Consider the following 18,416-nt stretch of genomic DNA (forward strand, 5'->3'; position numbering starts at 1 on the left):
TGACAAACAGCCAAAAAGGTTAAAAGTCTGCCGGAGGTAAGCAAGATCGACACATTCAACGAGAATGTGTCGAATGCTTAAAATAACATTACAAACACGACACAACGGAGGGTCCAGCCCTTGCAGCAAGTGACTATGCGTAAGACGGCTGTGTCCTAGATGCATGCGGGTTAGAATGACTTCTTGGCACGAAATTGCTGCAAAAAACCTCGTCTTGGATTCAGAAATATACGGTATATTGCTTCCATCTCAAAAGTAAATACAATTACAAAACAAAAAAATAAATTAACTTGTTATTAGATATTTATTATCTAGCCTTCTTCCAACACAGCATGTACATTCAAACAAAAATTATTATCATGCTCTTAAAGTTAACAAATTAAATAACAATAATAAAAATAACAGGACTAAAACGCCTTCACATTTTCATACAAAAATATGTGATGTTCCCTTTTTATTTATCCAAAATAACACACACACTCAACTTGACAGAGCCAATAAAATTATGCTTCAATGACAAGTTTGAATAGCAACCAATAAAGAAAGACCTACAGTAAAGTCACTGCAATTATGTTTATAAATGCAACTGATTTTAAGTATGGCAAACTATTTTACATGTACTGTTTCTTATATCATAAATACCACACACTCATCTAAAATAAAATTAAGAGAATCTCAATTTTTCATTTTAAAAACGTTTTGAGGCTTATCCTCATAATGTATATTTAATCTGAAAATAAATAATTTACAATATAAGTAGCTTACTTATTTTATACCCATTACTTCAAGTTTATTATCTTTGCTTTGTTGCATTAACTTCATTAGTTCACAAAAATAACAGCTGCTTATTTAAAGAAAATGCGTAAGTGTAATAAAAAATATGCATTAGCATCAAATTGGCACTTAAATAATGGAACATGATTTCTATTTGAAAATGTAAGTAATGAATCATTATTTTGGAATTGAATCTAGTTTCTAAGTTTCTTCTGATACATAAATAGAAGCACGGGAAATTAAAATACGGCTTCAAATTAACATTAAAAAATCATAGTGTTAATGACATTTTTTACTCCAAAACCATTTCAGGAAAGTAGTTAGGCGATATTTCATTTAATATTTTCCAATTTCAAAACAAACACTACAATTAAAGTTCATTTACATATGTTAAGAATTTGTATTGATAGAGAAAAAAAATACTAAATATTATAAAAAGATGTAACATTCAAAAACTGAAGATTTGGTTAATCTAAGATAAACATGTTAAACAATAATTTTGTTATAGTTTAACTGGTAATAATGTTTTTATTTACTCTTTCACTTCAACTTTTAGAATAAGTTTAAAACCAACATTATTATGATTGTAGTTTTTATTGATGAACAACTGGCTATTGATTCTCTAGAAACAGGATTTTGAGAAATATATAGAGTAAAATTTGAGAAGTACAATGGTTCTACTCCTGCTATATTTTATAACATCTTTCCCACAAGAGCATTTTTAAAATGTTCAAATAAATATTACATCAACAAATGAGATCAATGTAAAATTATTACGTATTATTAAAGTAAAAGGGCATAAGTGTTACATCACAGCCTGACACGCAGAGAGGTGCACGTAACTAAAAAACCTAACTTTTCTATTCGCCCAACTATTATTTGTGGTGTATTGCTACAGACCTCAGGTTTTATAGTACTGCACAGTACTGGAACTGTAATTCCAAAAATTTCTGTAAACGAAAACACATCTAGGCTGAAAAATTTAAGATAATGAGATTCTGAACCTGTTTTAAGATCTCAGAATGAAAAAGCTTTAGGAACTTCTGAGCTTGTGGGGTCAAGTGAAGCATCACTGAGAAAAAAAGAAGAAATACTCTCTACAGATGCACATGAAAATTTTGAGGTTGAAATCAACCTGATAAAGACTCGATTTGGCCTTCCATTTTAAAAATAAATATTTCCTGTACCAAAGGATAAACAGAAAAAATCAATATTGTGCAAAATTTATTTCAACTGGAAGACTAAAAGAACACTACCTCATACATCATGTAGACAACACAATAAAAACTAACTATACACAGGCATGTATCTATTAAAGGACTGAATAAGGTATCAACATTAAACAGCTAAGAAGGTACTTTTGTCGCACCCATAATTCTGATTAATCTTTATAGACAGGAAGACTAAGTTAAAAATCAATCAGTGTAGTGATTTATATTCATATATGAAACTTGTTTTATTAACAAGTGACATCTCAGATGCAAAGATTAATAAACTTGAAAAATGGAAGTGTTACATAGTACTTTGTTCATAAACTTCCTAAAAAAAAATGCAGTCTTATAAAAATTGAAGATGATATGATGATTCATATGAATAGTTCTAATGATACATAACTAATATTTATTTATATTCATACTCTTCATTAGATTACATATTAAATGGGGTAGTTTCTTAACAATCTAGATGAAAAAGAGCAGAAAAATATCTGCCTACCCTGTATGCTGCCCACATTTCTTTGTATAAGCACCATTTATATAGTTTTAAAGGCAGAAAGATAATGATGAAGCACTCCTTGAATCCACCGATGAACACGATTGGCAACAACTTCTCAGTTTTATGAACTGGCATTGAATCAATATTTTCTTTTTTTTAAAATTTACATCCAAAAATTTATAAAAAACTGACACTTTCATCAACCTGCATCAAAATACTAGCAAACACGTTCTGATGTCATAAAAGTTAGATTATGTAAAATCGTATCTTATGGGATTGTAAATGACTAGTGAAGATTTATTTTTTATTAAATAGAAAAAGGAATGCGCACAAATAAGTCTATCGGCTGCTGCAGCAAATGTAATTTAAATCACACACTCTCCCTCTCTTTTTTGGAAAACACAACATAACGATAACATTGACATAAATGAGTAAAGCAGCATCACAATGAAAGCATAAAATATCAAGTTGCTCTTTGGTGAGAGGATTTAAAAAAAGGAAGCTGCTATTTTGAGACACTTCTTGTATACTTCCACAGAAGATACGTTTCACACCATAATGTTGTTCTGTCACTAGTATGATAGAAATCAAGAAGCGATCAACATTAAATGTCTCTACGATGAAACAGCAGGACAAAAATTGCACATTTGTCTACAAAATGCATGTACTTTCAACAAAGGCACACACATGCTCGCTCACGCACGCACACACACATACATTTTTACATATTTACATTATACAGCAGATTTTGCATTACATTTTCAAAGCAGCTCCCACACAATAAGAAAAACACTTTACAAAATATGTTAGTTCATCAAAATGAATGCTCAATAGTGATGCAATGGTAAGACAAAAAAATGATGCTGACCAATACTCACATCATTGATTTAACTTTATATGTTTCAAAAAAATATATACCGTACATTACCTAAACGGTAACAAAACACTCCAGAGTCTCTCTCGTTTTAAAAAACAGGTCCCTAATGCTGTAGCTTGTGCTCACAACTTGTACTTAAACTATTTCACATCAATGACAGAAAAAAAAATGTTGCACAAATGCACGAACAGTTCGCACAAAACATTTAACAAGAAATGCTCTCTTTGGCAAACTTAACTCGTAACGCTCCCATTTTGCACTCCCTTGCCCTCAAATTTTGTTTTCTCAGCTCGTCGAGGAGGACACAGCACTGGCAGTAGTGTTACACTCAACACCGCGAGCACGTGAAGCCACAGATACATATGACTGAAAGACAACATGTACAAATTATACTTGCAGAAAGAAACACATTTCACATATCTTTTATCAAATTATATAAAGAACATTATTCAATGTCAGTTACAACAGATATTCAACGAAAAATGGATAAACTATTAAAAACTAAAAGTTTATCACTTGATGATATGATGAAAGCAATGAAGGGATACACGCAAGCCAGGATTCGAGCCTGGGACCCCTGTGCTAATCATTCTACCACGGAGGTCGGTCGTTAATTTCTGAAGATACCAATTAACAGTATATGGTCAAAAACTATTACACTGTATTATGACAAAAAGTAGTTTTAATTAGTGGAACTATGAAGGACAATTTTGTCACATTTACACTTACATGTTTCATTAATTTCTTGTCCAATATAATTAGATCTCAGAAGTCATGTTTCAAAGAATGAAACAAACAGTAGCATGGAAGACACTGTACCAAATTAATACTAAAGGTCCCAAGTAGCCACCAAAATAAATTGGGGGAAAAAAACCCTTCCTTTTAGTGTAATAATGGATCTCAGAAGTTCGTGACCTAAAAATTTATAAAAACAGCCTATAAAGCTTTATATAATGCAAGCCTGGATTGCTATTGAAGTATTGAAGAGAATAATTCAACAGGATTGAATATCTGATAGATTAAACTACTGAAAGTATGGGGAATCAAATTAAATGCTACTGTTCTTTTTTACTTGGCAGCTGCCTGTAATGTTAAGCATTTGCTTCTTTTCTGTTTGTCTTTATCTGTGATAAATGACCATTTTGCACCAGGGCCACAGTCAGGGTAATCAAATACAAGAAACAAGACCATGTGATATTCTCCAAATTGGCTAAAACTTTTGTGGATATTTTGGTTCCATTATGCACCCTCTGCACCATATATTAATGTTTCTGAATCCACCCCAAAAAAGTATTTGGGTCTTTTTCGATATACCATTCTCTCCAGCAGACTTGAGCCATTGTAACACATCTTTGGCACCCTGAATTCTGATTATGTGCCACCCAATAAAAAGAAGTCTGGCAGGCCATTTCCACTAAGTGCTGTGGAGTTTAATGTTTCTTTTATTATAATTATTAGGGCTGAGTCGATACTATTTTGCACTGATAACTATACCGATGAAGATACCCTAACCTATTCCAAACAATAGCAATACCGATGTTTGAAAGTTTGAATAAAGGTTTGTTGCTTGAGATATTTATTATTACTGGGGAAGTATTCCACTCCAACTACAGGGTGGGTACAAAAGAAAATGCCAATAACAAAAAATGTAGGGTATGTACAAGAAATACATTGACGGTTGTGCAATATCAGGTGTTTCATAAATACTTGAGGGGTTACAAACATTTATTGCAAGTAAACTATTGAACTTACGTTAATGAAACCAGTCCAGAATGATCGAGGAACTCAAACAGTTTGTGCATGTATGTTTTGTTAAGTTGAGAGTTCACATCCCTGCAGGAGCAGACACTCAAATCAGGCACATCACTCACAGTGTTTTGTGCAATGTTTTGTTCCCTAAGATCACCAGACCTTACACTCTGTGACTTCTTTTTGTTGGGTTTCATCAAAGACAGGGTATTTGTCCCAACAATGCCACGTAATATCGCAGACCTAAGGAAGTGTATCATCACAGCGGTAGACACTATCGACAGCCCATGTTGATACAAGTTTGGCAAGAAGTAGACTATCATGTCGATGTGTGCTGTGTCACCCGTGTTGCACACATTGAACATTTGTAGATGTCAAAAAAAAGTGTTTGCGTTCCTCTTTTATTCTGGACTGGTTTCATTAACGAAGTTCAATACTTTTATTTGCAATAAATATTTGTAACCCCTCAATTATTTTTGAAACACCCGGTACAGACATACTGTCATTATGGATACACCAAACACCATATTTATATATTGAACATAACATCAGGCAAATTATCCCCATAGGCATAACCTATGACATGACTTGCACAAATTGCAACTTGTATGGGCAGAACTGTAAATCACACTTCATAATCCAAAGTGAACAGTGGATAAAGTGCAGTATCCTTCCTTGCATCACATGGAGCAAATTTTGCAGACAGTGCTGGAGAGCTGCACGGACTCGGTGGACATTTTCAGGGGGTATGCCCTGTTGCCTGGAGCCCCTCATGCTTCCTATCAGTGACCAAACCAGTTTGATGCCACCATTTCACTCACTTGGACATCATTCTTTTGTCTGGGATTGAACTGTGGCAGCCTACGGGACAGAAATTGTAGGCCTGAACATACACCTCCACTGGCCAATAACACATGGCACATGTGTTGAGGTTGGGCATGACAGGTGGTGCAACTCAGCATATCAAAATACCTCATGTAATCACAAAATACAGGGTGGTCAAAAGACTCTTAACACCCTATATAAAATGTCAAGGAGTTAAGCTGGATACAATTTGTCATGATAGAAAGAAATTAGGCCCAGGGGGAACCATAGTTGTGTATGCCAAGCTGAGGTCTGCTACGTTGAATTCAACTCTAAAATTTTAAATGGAAAGGGGGTGATATGATATCAAATGAGGTTAAAGTTTCATGATAAATGCAGTTATGAAGAATCTTTCAGAGTATGTTTAACCTTTAAAAGTTATGAATGCATCTTTGAAACCACTTTATCCTTTTTCCAGAAGTCAGAAAAAAAAATCATTAAAATGCCTCTAATGTGTCAGTAATGCATTGAGATCATACTGACGTCTGGGGAGAGAAGTAGCGTGGAACTGCACATGATTTTAATCACAGTCACCCCTAAAGAGTTGAATATTGTGAATGGTTGTCTCGAACAATTAGTGTGTGATGCATCCTTTGGAATGAAAACTCCTTCACAGTGACGAGGCTAATTTTTATGTTCATGGTGTGGGGAATGCAATTGTCCACAGAACCTTAAATGCCGAGGGCTACTTGGATTTGTTAAGTGAACAGGTTTTTTTCATCCTTGTCTGCAGAATAAGGTACTTTTTTCCAGAGCTTCTTCAACAGGATGGAGTATCACTACACTATGGGAGCGTTACGAGACAGTTTCTTGACGAAAATTTCCTGGTAGATGAACTGGCAGTTGGGAACCTGTTATATGCCCTGCACGTTTCCCGAATCTAACACCTTTCGACCTTTACCTTTGGGAACATTTGAAGGCAATGGTATATGGACAAAATATCCATGATATTGACTATTTGAGAGAATGCACATCTACTGCTTTCGATGCTGTCACACTTGCTAAATTGTATAATGTTCTGAGTGGGAGAAACGTATACAAATGTGCATAAAGGAACAATGACAACATATAGAATAGATTGGAAGAAATGCATACAACGTTTTACTGGTTGGGTTTGATACATCATATCACTCCCTTTCCATTTAAAATTTTCACGTTGAATTCAATATGGCGGCCAACAATATGGTGTACCTAGGCTTGACACACAACTATGGTTCCCCCCTGGGCTTAACCTGTTTCTATCATGACTAATTGTACCCAGAATAAGTCCTTTCCATTTTATAGGGATGTAACTGGACTTTTGACTCACCCTGTACAGTTTTCCCACACAATATTGGTGCAAGTATTGATACATTGGCGTCAGCTCAGCCCAGTTTATTACATAAGCTAAACAGCATGCAAGTGTTTAGTGAGAACTAGGGAGAATTTAAAAATATGGATGAACATCCACATTGTAAATTATCTAGTATCCATTCTCAAAGCAATGTACAATTCAGATGTCAGATAATTAAAATATCTGGATAAACAACGTGATGAATCTGGATAATTCAATTATTTGGATATTGTAATAAAGTGTACATAGTAGCATATAGTGAAGTGATAAATGTATATCCAATATCCAGATAAAATTTTATCCAGAATTTGTCGTATCTTGTATTAACCTGGGCAAACATATTACATCCAAAATATTTCTTTAAAATTATATGTGGAAGTATTATTATTTCTCGAACATAAAAATACTCACATGTAAAGACGAAGGCTGGGCCAAAATTCCAGAAGTACAAAACTGAACGTCACATATCCCATTAAAACCCTGGTAAAAATTAGAGTGATGATGTCATACACAGTCTTTGAAAATTTACTATCAAGAAAATACTGCCTGATGCATTTACGAACCTGAAAGAAAAAATTAAAATGTATAATTAAAAACTGTTCCATTAAAAATTTACATAGTGGATTTATATTCCAAATTTAAAACAAAGAATGTAAATGAGCTGGATTGAGCATCTACAGAAAAGCAATACATTAAGCAGTTAATAGTTGACATATATATAAAAAAAAAAGATTGTTTTTAGGTCCACTTTATGCACAGACAGGCTAATTGGGACTAGAAAAACAGTTTAAAGTGGGATCCAAATCACTATGCGCCTTCATCCAGAATCAAACCTGAGAACTCTTGATCAGAAGGTGACAATATTGCCACTACACCATTGGAGGTAAAAAAAAAAATAGGTCGATGTTTATTTCAAAATGAACTACACAGACCATTCTGCATAGAGCACTATGCTGTCAGACAATTTTTACTTCACATACATGAAAGTTAGTAATGTGCTATTAGGGACTTGTGTGTTTTGTTTTTGACAGAAACACAAAAAATTAGGTAAACCACATTAACTTTCATTTTTGGAGTTTCTGAATGGTGCGAGGTACATTTTCTTTCCATATTTTATCACAAAATGATGTGAAATGAAATTCAAAATGTGAAATGAACCGACACATAAAATTTTAGAGTTTCTTTACTGACAACACTTTCGACAGCTTGAAATATCTTTTGTGTTCAATTGATTAATTTTGCTTCAAACTTTGGGATGAAAAATGGACTTCTCTTCACAGATATAAACTTAACAATACTCCAATAACTACATCTCTGAATCAACAAAACCCTTCTATACATTTACAATAAATATCAAGTGTTCTATGTAACTACTAATTTGCTTAAATTAATTTGCTGTATGCATGGTGGCAAGAATCAATCCAAAAATTACAGGAATTTTCTTGGAGAATTATTTAAAATTTTCTATGTAACTATATGAGCTTCTTGAAGCCATCTGATATTAATTTAAATATTGATTTTCTGCATATAGCACTATACTGTAGGGCACCATGAGGCCAGAGGATCTTAGTCTCCATTTCCTTGATCTTCACATACATGCAGGATAGCAATGTGTTATTAGTATGAAAGTAAATTTGGGGCAATAGTAAGTATGGCTTATAAATGAAACTGGGCTTATTTTTAATGCCATTTTATATACTGTTTTCGATCCAGAAATATTCTATTTATGAACAAAAATTCTCATTTTTTTTACCATAAATATATATCCCAAATAATATGTAATCCATTTTATCTGAAATAAAGGCCTCCCTGATGGTGCAGTGATAGCATCGTTGCCTTGTAAGTAGCCCAAGTTCAATACCCGGATCTGTCAATATTGGGCAAGTTCAGCTATCTGTATTCTCAATAGATGAGAATGAGATAAGGAAGATGACTTTACCATTCCTGGCCTATCTGTCTTCTATCTGCTTCTTAAGCATATTTACATTTTTATTATTTTGAAGTATTAGCAGAGCAAACAATGCACACAATTAAAAACAACGATTACAAGACAATAACAAAGTCAACTTTTTGTGTAATTCATGTCGTATCTGGAATTTCAAAGGTTTATTTCATTTAATTTTATGTCACTTCTTACATAAGTACATAATAACTCCATGTGCCTTTTGTGAAAATTACATTACTACTTTGATGACTAATTCTCACCACTCACTAAAGCCTGTTAATTGACATCCAATAAATTTTAGAGCAGTCATAATTATAGCCATTCTATAAATTTTATGACACTGCCTAAAATTTATTGAATGTCAATCAACAGCCTTCTGTGAATAGTTGACATATGACATATGACATATGACATATGAATAAAACAATCCTTTTGCAAAAGACAAATGGGATTATTATATACTTGTGTAAGAAGTGAATACAACAAGTGTTTTTAATTTCACTTCATATGATAGAAAAAAGTACAACTTAACATTTTGAAGACTAAAATGCCAAATTTCACATTCTGTGTTTACATAAAAAATGCATGTTGCTAGGAATATAATACCAAAATTAATTGTGTGCATTCAAGTATATTTTTAATACAGGGTAGCCACAAATTCTGGAACCAATGGAGCATTGTTTTCTTGTTACAAGTGAGCACTGACGAAGATGACAGAGTGGAGAATTCTTCTTTGTGGACGAGCCAGAGTGATTCAAATTTCGAAATATGAGGTGTATGCTGTGAATATCCAGTATCTGCATCATCTCTTGGATATCGACTCACATTTTGTAGAGAATTTAAGGAAACATGCTGAAAGATTTGGGGAAGTGTACTGAAACTGATGGCAGACATGTGAAGATATGTACGGAAATGTACAGTCTATCAATTTTCCCATTGGTTATAGAGTTTATAACCACCCTGTAATTACGTAGGTGAGAAAAATAAACTTGCAAGTATACAACGACGATAAAAGTAAATGAAGAATCCACCTACCATTCTACCTGCAAAGGTAAAAAGAGCACCAGTCATAAATGTGAGGTAGTACCCTGGATAAAAACCATGCCACAATGATGACAATCCATAAGTTAAAACAGTCTTTAAGTATGGGGCTCTTTCATACACTAGGAATCGCAACCATCGTGTTGTGCCCTTATTCCATGCATCGATGCAATCCCGTAAACTGAGACCAAGCTGAAATTAGATAGATTAGATTAACACACCACACTTAATTGCAATTCAATATATGCAAAATTATATTTATATAAAAATAGGTCTAAATAGTTTGAACCAATTTCACTGTCAATACTCTTACTGATTCCAACAGATACCCATACTAAAAAATGTAACAAATGAAAGTAGTTTGGAACATTTATAAATGTTAATATACAGTGTGATTCAAAAAGATGAACTCAATTTTAAACGGCTATATTTCCTGAACTACACTAGTGTCCAAAATTAAAACAACAAAAAGAAATCCTTTCCTCGTGTGATTTTTTTGTTGATAAATTTGCCAAGTATAATCTGTTGCTATAGTGATTTATTTGTTGATAAATCCTGGCAGGGGTGCCCACAGGGGGGTTTTATGGTGCAGGTTGCGCAATCAAGATTTTTGGGGTTCTTTCCTTTCAAATAATATAAAATTCAACATTTATATCTTTTCCAAAATATATGTAAAAATTTTACACGTTAAATGCACCATATTTAATCCATTAGATGAAGAAACTGAAAGTGTTTAGGGCATTGTCGAAGGGGGGGGGGCTCTATATTAGGCCTTAATTGACACGTGGGTTCTGAGGGGGATTCTGAATTACACTTTGGAGGGGGGACAGTATCCAACTCTAGGTCTTAGATTATGGCGAGTACTTTAGTTAGAGGGGGATTGAGCATTAAATTGAAGGGGGTATCCAATTCTTGTGTATTACTATTAACTTAGACTGTTGCGGAAATTCTGGTGTGGAGACTGAGAATTAATTTTTTGGAGGAGGCAGTATCTACTCCAATATTAACAGTAAGTCTAAAATTGGCATGGAAATTTTGGTGGTAGGATTGAGTATGAAATTTAAAGGGGAGATAGAAAGCTCTTGATAAAGTGTTAAATCTTAGATTGTCAAGGGATTTCTGTAATGGAGAGAGAGTTCGAACATTACATTTTGGAGACTGTATTTAGCCATAAGGCATCCACACGTTTTCAACCCCGAATGTGCCAAAGGAAAAGCTGGAAAAGGAAAAGACTAAATATCTCGGGATCTTAAGAAAGTATTGACACCCCATTAAATTAATATTCTTCAAAGCCTACAAAGAAATGGATGTAAAAATTTTCTTGCAAGCGAAGTGTTTGGCACTTTAATGAGATTGAATATGAAGTTTTTATACTAAAGCTGCATTACAAGACAAGCGAGATTCTCGATTGATTGATTTGGTTTTTTAAGTCCACTTTATGCACTCTAAGGCTAATCGGGACTGAACCTACAGTTTAAAGTGGGATCCACGCGATATTCTCGTTTATGATGAACTATTTTAGGGGTGGTCTTGTGCTGTTTAGGGAGGAGGGGCAGATCAATTATAATGTTCAGTAAAACTAAGAAAAAGTTACTTTCGATAGACACGCTGTCGTAATTAAATATTTTGTGGGGACTACGATATGGATTAAGGGCACGAATGATATGATTTGGTGGAAACGCATGACATGATTTTTGGGGGGATGCGCCATTGGCCTTGGAGGAATGGGCACCCCTGAATCCTGGAACATTAAGGTTAGTTTATTTTCTATCTTAAACCAGTTGTCTATGACATCATAAATATTACTATCACCTGTCGTGTTATGTGGTCAAATGGACACACGGGAAAGAATTTCCGTTTGTTGCTTTAATTTTGGACATTAGTATATATATCATATGTGAATGATCAACATAATATTTGAAAGTGGTGGTCCTAAAATTTGAAATACCTTCGCTAAAGGTCTTGCATAATGCATAGTCGTGCAGCAGCATCAGTTGAAGTGTGGCCTATGCCCAAAATGCTCTTCAATTCGTCTCACGTTCTCTTCTGATGCACATGGTCGGCTGAGGCTTTTTGCCTTTACACAGGCAGCCTGTTTGCTCCAATTGGCGATTCCAATGGCAAATGCTTTTCCTCGGAGATTCAATGTTCAAACGAAGATGAAACACACACTTTACCGCAACGCAAAAAAATCTTGTGCAGCATAGTAGCCATTCTGCTGTTAAATGACACTGCTGCACAGCTGTGCACTAGGCGAACACTCTAGCAGTAGTATTTGAAACTTTAGGATCTCCTCTTTCAAATATTACGTAGATCATTCACACACGATGTATAGTTCAGGAAATATACCTATACGAAATTGGTCAATCTTTTCTAAACCACTCTGTGTAAATTTTCCATTGGAAGTATATAATTGCAGAGTTTTACTTCAAAATATCCATAATTGTACACGAGATAAACACAAATCCATTTCTTCCCACAATGTTGTGAAAATAATAAAAGTAATCATTTTGTATTAATTACCTTGATATTTAGACTCTGAGAAAGTGTAAAGTAGCATTTTGGCGAACTCCACAAGACACCCCGAGTCAAGAAAACTACATGCCAGTACTGGTGATTAATGCCAACCGATACATCGGTATCAGCTCATCCCTAGTCATTTGAACTAATAATACTTGACACTCTTGAGAACCACATGAAGAGTGAGAGGTACGATTTTGTTCATGAAGCAAAATTGCTGATTGACAAGAGATCGACATGGCATTGTGCCAGGAAAACGTTAGATTTTTACATGGGCGTTTAAGTATTTCTTTTTAAGTACTCTAGGAATGTGTTACTTGATATAACCACACAAAAGTAAGTGGAAAGAACGAACTGTTAAACCTCTGTTTTCAAATATATGTAGTAAATGATTTGATTCTTTGATTTAATTCGCTTTTCTGCCACTTTTGGCTAACTGCAAAGATGGGGATGAATGATGATATTGATGAATGGACACTCACAAACACCCAGGCCAGGATTCGAACCCGGGACCCCACGTAGTAAATGAAATATAAATTAAAACTAAGCATCTGATCAACTTGGAAGTTTCCCAAAGTATGATCACTAAGCTGTATCATCTGTAGCGTGGTTCAAAACACAGCCAACTACATTGTCACCGAATTGTAAAAAGAAAAAAGGAAGATAATTTGACCTAAAACTGTAACATCAACTGAACTAGACAATAAAAACTATTGATACTGATACTTGAAAATTGTACCAACTCAAACAAGTTCAGAATATTTTTAAACTTTAATATTTGTATATAGTTCTTCCACTGGAACTCAACCATAGCAATCTACCACAGCTCTCTATATACCAGAATAAAAGTACTTAACAGCCAAACTGTTCTATTAATTTTGGTTGGCACTGCCACCATCCTTTCAGGAAGTTCTCATGACACCAAAATTAATAAGACTTCTCAGATAACAGAGTGGCCACCCTAGGACCATGATAAAATTCAAATATAATTCCACTTTCTCACGGTGAACTTTCCAAAAATTCAAGGCTACAAGCAGATGTCTTCTCCATTTCAACCTTACGTATTATCGCCTCTCACCAGCTGAACACGTACAAGGAGAAATATATTAACATAAAAGGTCTGTGTGATTTCAGTGTATCCAAAAATTCTAATTCTATTTAATTAAACGATGTTTACATCTAAAATAGTAAATTTAAGATGTAAAGTTTACATTTGCCATTTCACATACTCAGACTCAAAATACGTCTACAAACACAAATCACAAATGTTACGAGATAGAATGATTTATGATAAATTGTTATCGTCATTGATAAGACGTCAACAAGTTACTAAAGATATATCCGCGAAACTTAATTGTAAATGTTCTATTAATTTCGGTGGCCTCTGCCACCATCCACTTGGGAACTCGATGCTTTACTGCTAGGTTGACTTCCGGTTCCTGTTGTTGTTTCCTCAACTACCACTAGGGGTGCTGGTGTACCCATTTCGTCTGCTGCGTGTGATTAGTTTGAGCTGTTGTAATAGCAGGAGCCAAACATGATGAACCTGACCGCTGTTGATATTCAGCTCGTGCGGAAAGTGCATAATTGCATGCGTCTCTTTGATTTTGGTGTCGATTAGGGTGTGTGATGTGTGCCTGACAAACTTTTTGGATCCTACGGTTAGGCTCATCATGTTTGTCTCCCGCTATTACAACAGCTCAAACCCATCACGTACAGCAGACGAAATGGGTACACCAGCACCCCTAGCGATAGTCGAGGAAACAACAACAGGAACGGGAAGTCAACCTAGCAGTGAAGCATCGAGTTCCCAAGTGGATGGTGGCAGAGACCACCAAAATTAATAGAACATTTACAAGTAAGTTTCGTGGATATCTCTTTAGTAACTCGTTTGTGTCTTATATTATCAACCGCATTGTTTATTCCCCTCAACATGAAGATAAATTGTTAATTGCATAAGAATTTCAAACTCAAATTTACCTAATCAACTTCAAGATATCTTCCATCTGCCAGATACACTGTTCTGCAAAGGACACTAACAAAGTAAACAGATTAAGATAATTTAGTTTTATTTTTCACGCAGCTTTCTTTTCCTGCCTCGATCAAAATAAAAATCTAAACTGTGAAAACTTGCCTCATGGCATCTATAAATATGTATCAATTCAATGGGATTTCAATCAAGAAAAGTTGCAATTTTTCACGTCAACAGAGAAAAATTCACATAGAAGTCATGCACAATACCTGGAGCCAATAATTCACGCATAATTTCCAGAACTCAAGAAATTCCCTGCGAGCAGCCACTTTGGATAAGTAATTCATTCTGGTATATTAATTTGATATTGTGTTTTTCAGTATTAAAAAATTGATGTATAATATCAAGTGAGATAGTAATTCAAAATCATTTAGATTCCGCACAAATGTGTTGCACAGCATTTTTGCAGATTCCGCAAGGCAGCCGGAGTTCAGAAAAGTAACTGCCGGTATCAGTGATTGTAGATTACAACTGTTACAAAGGTATGAGCTCAACCTTAATAAAATTTAACAAAATGCTCTTCGTAATGTGGAGAATGAAATTTGAAAACCAAGGATCATTGTAGTTTATTGTAAATTTTTAAAATCTTACCTCAAACCTAAGAACCTCTACATTTGATATTAGGTCCCACTTGGCACTTCCATCAGCATTGTAGCCATTAAAACCAAGACCTGAGGCATTGCAGATCCCATCAGCAAGAAGCCAAGCATGGTAATACTTGAATCTCACCAATGATGTCGCCATTATTAAAAACATGGATTTGTGTAAAAGTGATGTTCCCTCCACAAAATCATCCTCTGAAATTGGAAAAAAAAAAAAATTCATGAACATTGGTGTAGTAAAAATGAAATGACAGGAATACATAGCACATCCTACCAATGTATATGTATATCAGATCATGAAAAGAACAAGTGACATGCAACACAGGTTCATTTGGCATGCACTACCAGCAGATTGAGGCTACACAGTGGTCACAACTGAGTAAACGTCCCAATCCAAGTGACACACATGTTATATGATCAGCTTGTCATGTCATTTAAGTGAGTATGGTTGCTTTTATTTCCGAATGTTCATTTACAAATGACAAGTGTTGCTATTCACTTTCACCTGAAATCTCCCTTAGTATTGTAATTACATATACATATAATTACGATATACTACTTACATGTTTTGAATGATTGATTTGCTTTATTTTACATCGCTTTTGTGCCACTTTTGGGCTAATTTCCAAAGATGGGGATGAGTGATGACATGATGAAGTTGATGAATAGACACTCGCAAACATCCATGCCCAGGCCAGAATTCAAACCCGGGACCCCTAGCATCGTAGGCATGATGTGCTAACCACTAAGTCACAGGGACCAGCGTACATGTTTTGAGCAATTAGGATTGATTACCTTAGCATTTTTATGTGAAAAAAAAAACAACAAAAAAACTTAAGGCAGAGATGGCTTATGAGTGCAGTAACTTCTGCAATTTACCATTCGGGACAGAAATTCTCAAAAATTAATACTTTCCGCGAATTGGCACAAATTAGTATCTCTAAATTTCATTTCTACTTTTATACCCATTTCCAGTTTTCTAAATGCTCTCAATACCCTCTTGAGTAATTTGTAAAAATCATTCACAATTCAAACCAAACCATTATCATAAGGACTCAGATTTTTAGGGAAATAAACATTTTTCTGCATGTAAATATGAGCTCAACATTATTGATTAAAATGTTATAAAATGTCTTACCTTTTACTCTTTCAATTGGGAAGAATGGGATCAGGTTAACAAAAACCAAGGCACACAGCAATCCTGACACAACCTTCTTCACAATTACAACATTGGGAGAGGGTTCCACTATTATCTTGCTGCTATTGGAATTGCTGTCAACTGTGCCCTGTAAAAACAAGAAAAAAATATGCATTATCTACAAATACAAATTAAAGGATATTATAAAACACTGTGTTAATAAAGGAAGCAGAGTCAGAAGGGCTAAATAGCAAATGAGAAATAGGAAACACTCCCCAGACATTGGAAAAATTAATATTTACACAGCCACATCTTGTCTTAGAAAAACGAGAGATGGCGGAAACGGAAGTGAGAGTTCGACCTGCAAAGTTGCCAGGTCCAGATCAAATATACAAGCAGTATGAAAAAAACACTGTTCTCTCGCAAGGTTTGTCAAAAACTGTGAGCAGTAGGGTGTGATGTGGGGGAGAGGGAAATGTGAGGAGAAAAATGGAGAGATGGGAAACTTACTGAGTGGCCTCATTCAGGTGGTTGCACGCATGGCTGATATGTAGGCCCTCTCCCATCGTTCATGTACTGAAGTGTTGGTAGATTGGGATAAGGGGTGGACGATCACTACTTGGAACCAGATGTGCAACATCTAATGGCTTTTCACTGGGGGTGAACGACCACAACCCTCAATCTCAGGATCAACAACCACCACTCCTCCATCCTAAACCAATACATCACTGTTACCATCCTCAATAACAATCACAATAGCCTACTCATCGACTGCATCCAGATATATCAGAACCCCGATTATACATTTTCACACTAAGTTTCCAAATATAGGTTTTCACCTTCGTCTCCTGAAAATCAAGGATCCCCTGTACACACACACGTGTATACACATATATACATAAGAGCCTCCCCGATGGTGTAATGCTTACATTACATCATCGCCTTGTAATCAAGGGGGACCAGGTTCGATACCCGGTGGAGGCACATAAGTGTTCGGATCCCACTTTAAGCTCCAGTCCCGATTAGCCTTACAGTGCACAAAGTGGACTTAAAACACCAACTCAACTCAACATACATACATACCTTGCACACAAATTTAAAAATGAAAAAATCAAGTGTAAATATGAAGATATGTTTAAAGATGAAAAGAAACTTACTTTCTCTTTATTTCAATTATTTTACATCACTTCTCTATGTCTTAGATTAATCATGATAGGTTGAATGATGAAATGTATGATGAAACAAAACAAGAATATTCCCATATCTTGGCCAGGGTTAAAAAATGTGACCACTCGATTCACAGCACATACATTACATTGACAACTCTGTGATATAGATCAACAGTGTTGAAAAAAATGAGATGAAGTATGAAATAGATGCTAAATACAAAGAAAAGAAAATCCACATTACGATACCATAAAAGAAAATTGATACCAGTTAAAATTTTACATGTAGTGAAGATATCCAAAATTGAATCGACAGTATGAATTTCCTGATCATAATATAACCTGTCGTTCAACACATATATTAATAACAGCAAAGCTTATGATTTGTGCGAATATTATTAAGAATAAATAATACAAGTGGTTATTGTTTTCTTGAGACAAAATATTGAGTTTAAAAATATAATAATAAGCCAGAATCAATAGTAAAAGTTATGTGAAAACTACGAATGACGCACATTCAAATTCAATTCAAATATATCAAAAATTACATTTATCACCTACAGGTTTTTACATGTTAAAGTGAAATATTTAATGACTAAAATACATTACTTAGCATACAATAGTAAACTTCAAAGAATCCCCTTTACTTTAAAAAAAAAAAA

The 18,416-nt window shown here is 34.7% G+C and overlaps 1 protein-coding gene across 1 annotated transcript in view; it reads right to left on the reverse strand.

The window, feature by feature from the left end:
- Positions 1-285: 285 nt before the first annotated feature.
- The window catches only part of oys (lysophospholipid acyltransferase 6), a 30,546-nt gene continuing 12,415 nt past the window's right edge, over positions 286-18,416 (reverse strand). The window contains exons 7-11 of the mRNA XM_083115093.1: positions 16,589-16,736; positions 15,440-15,645; positions 10,291-10,488; positions 7,722-7,873; positions 286-3,730 (exon numbers count right to left, since the gene is read on the reverse strand). Of these exons, the coding sequence (XP_082971219.1) occupies positions 3,598-3,730; positions 7,722-7,873; positions 10,291-10,488; positions 15,440-15,645; positions 16,589-16,736 (837 nt within the window). The 3' untranslated portion in view covers positions 286-3,597. The remainder of the gene's footprint in view (positions 3,731-7,721; positions 7,874-10,290; positions 10,489-15,439; positions 15,646-16,588; positions 16,737-18,416) is intronic.

The sequence above is a fragment of the Lepisma saccharinum genome, chromosome 30 (assembly GCF_977018435.1).
Source record: "Lepisma saccharinum chromosome 30, izLepSacc3.1, whole genome shotgun sequence".
In the NCBI taxonomy this organism is placed as follows: Eukaryota; Metazoa; Arthropoda; class Insecta; order Zygentoma; family Lepismatidae; genus Lepisma; species Lepisma saccharinum.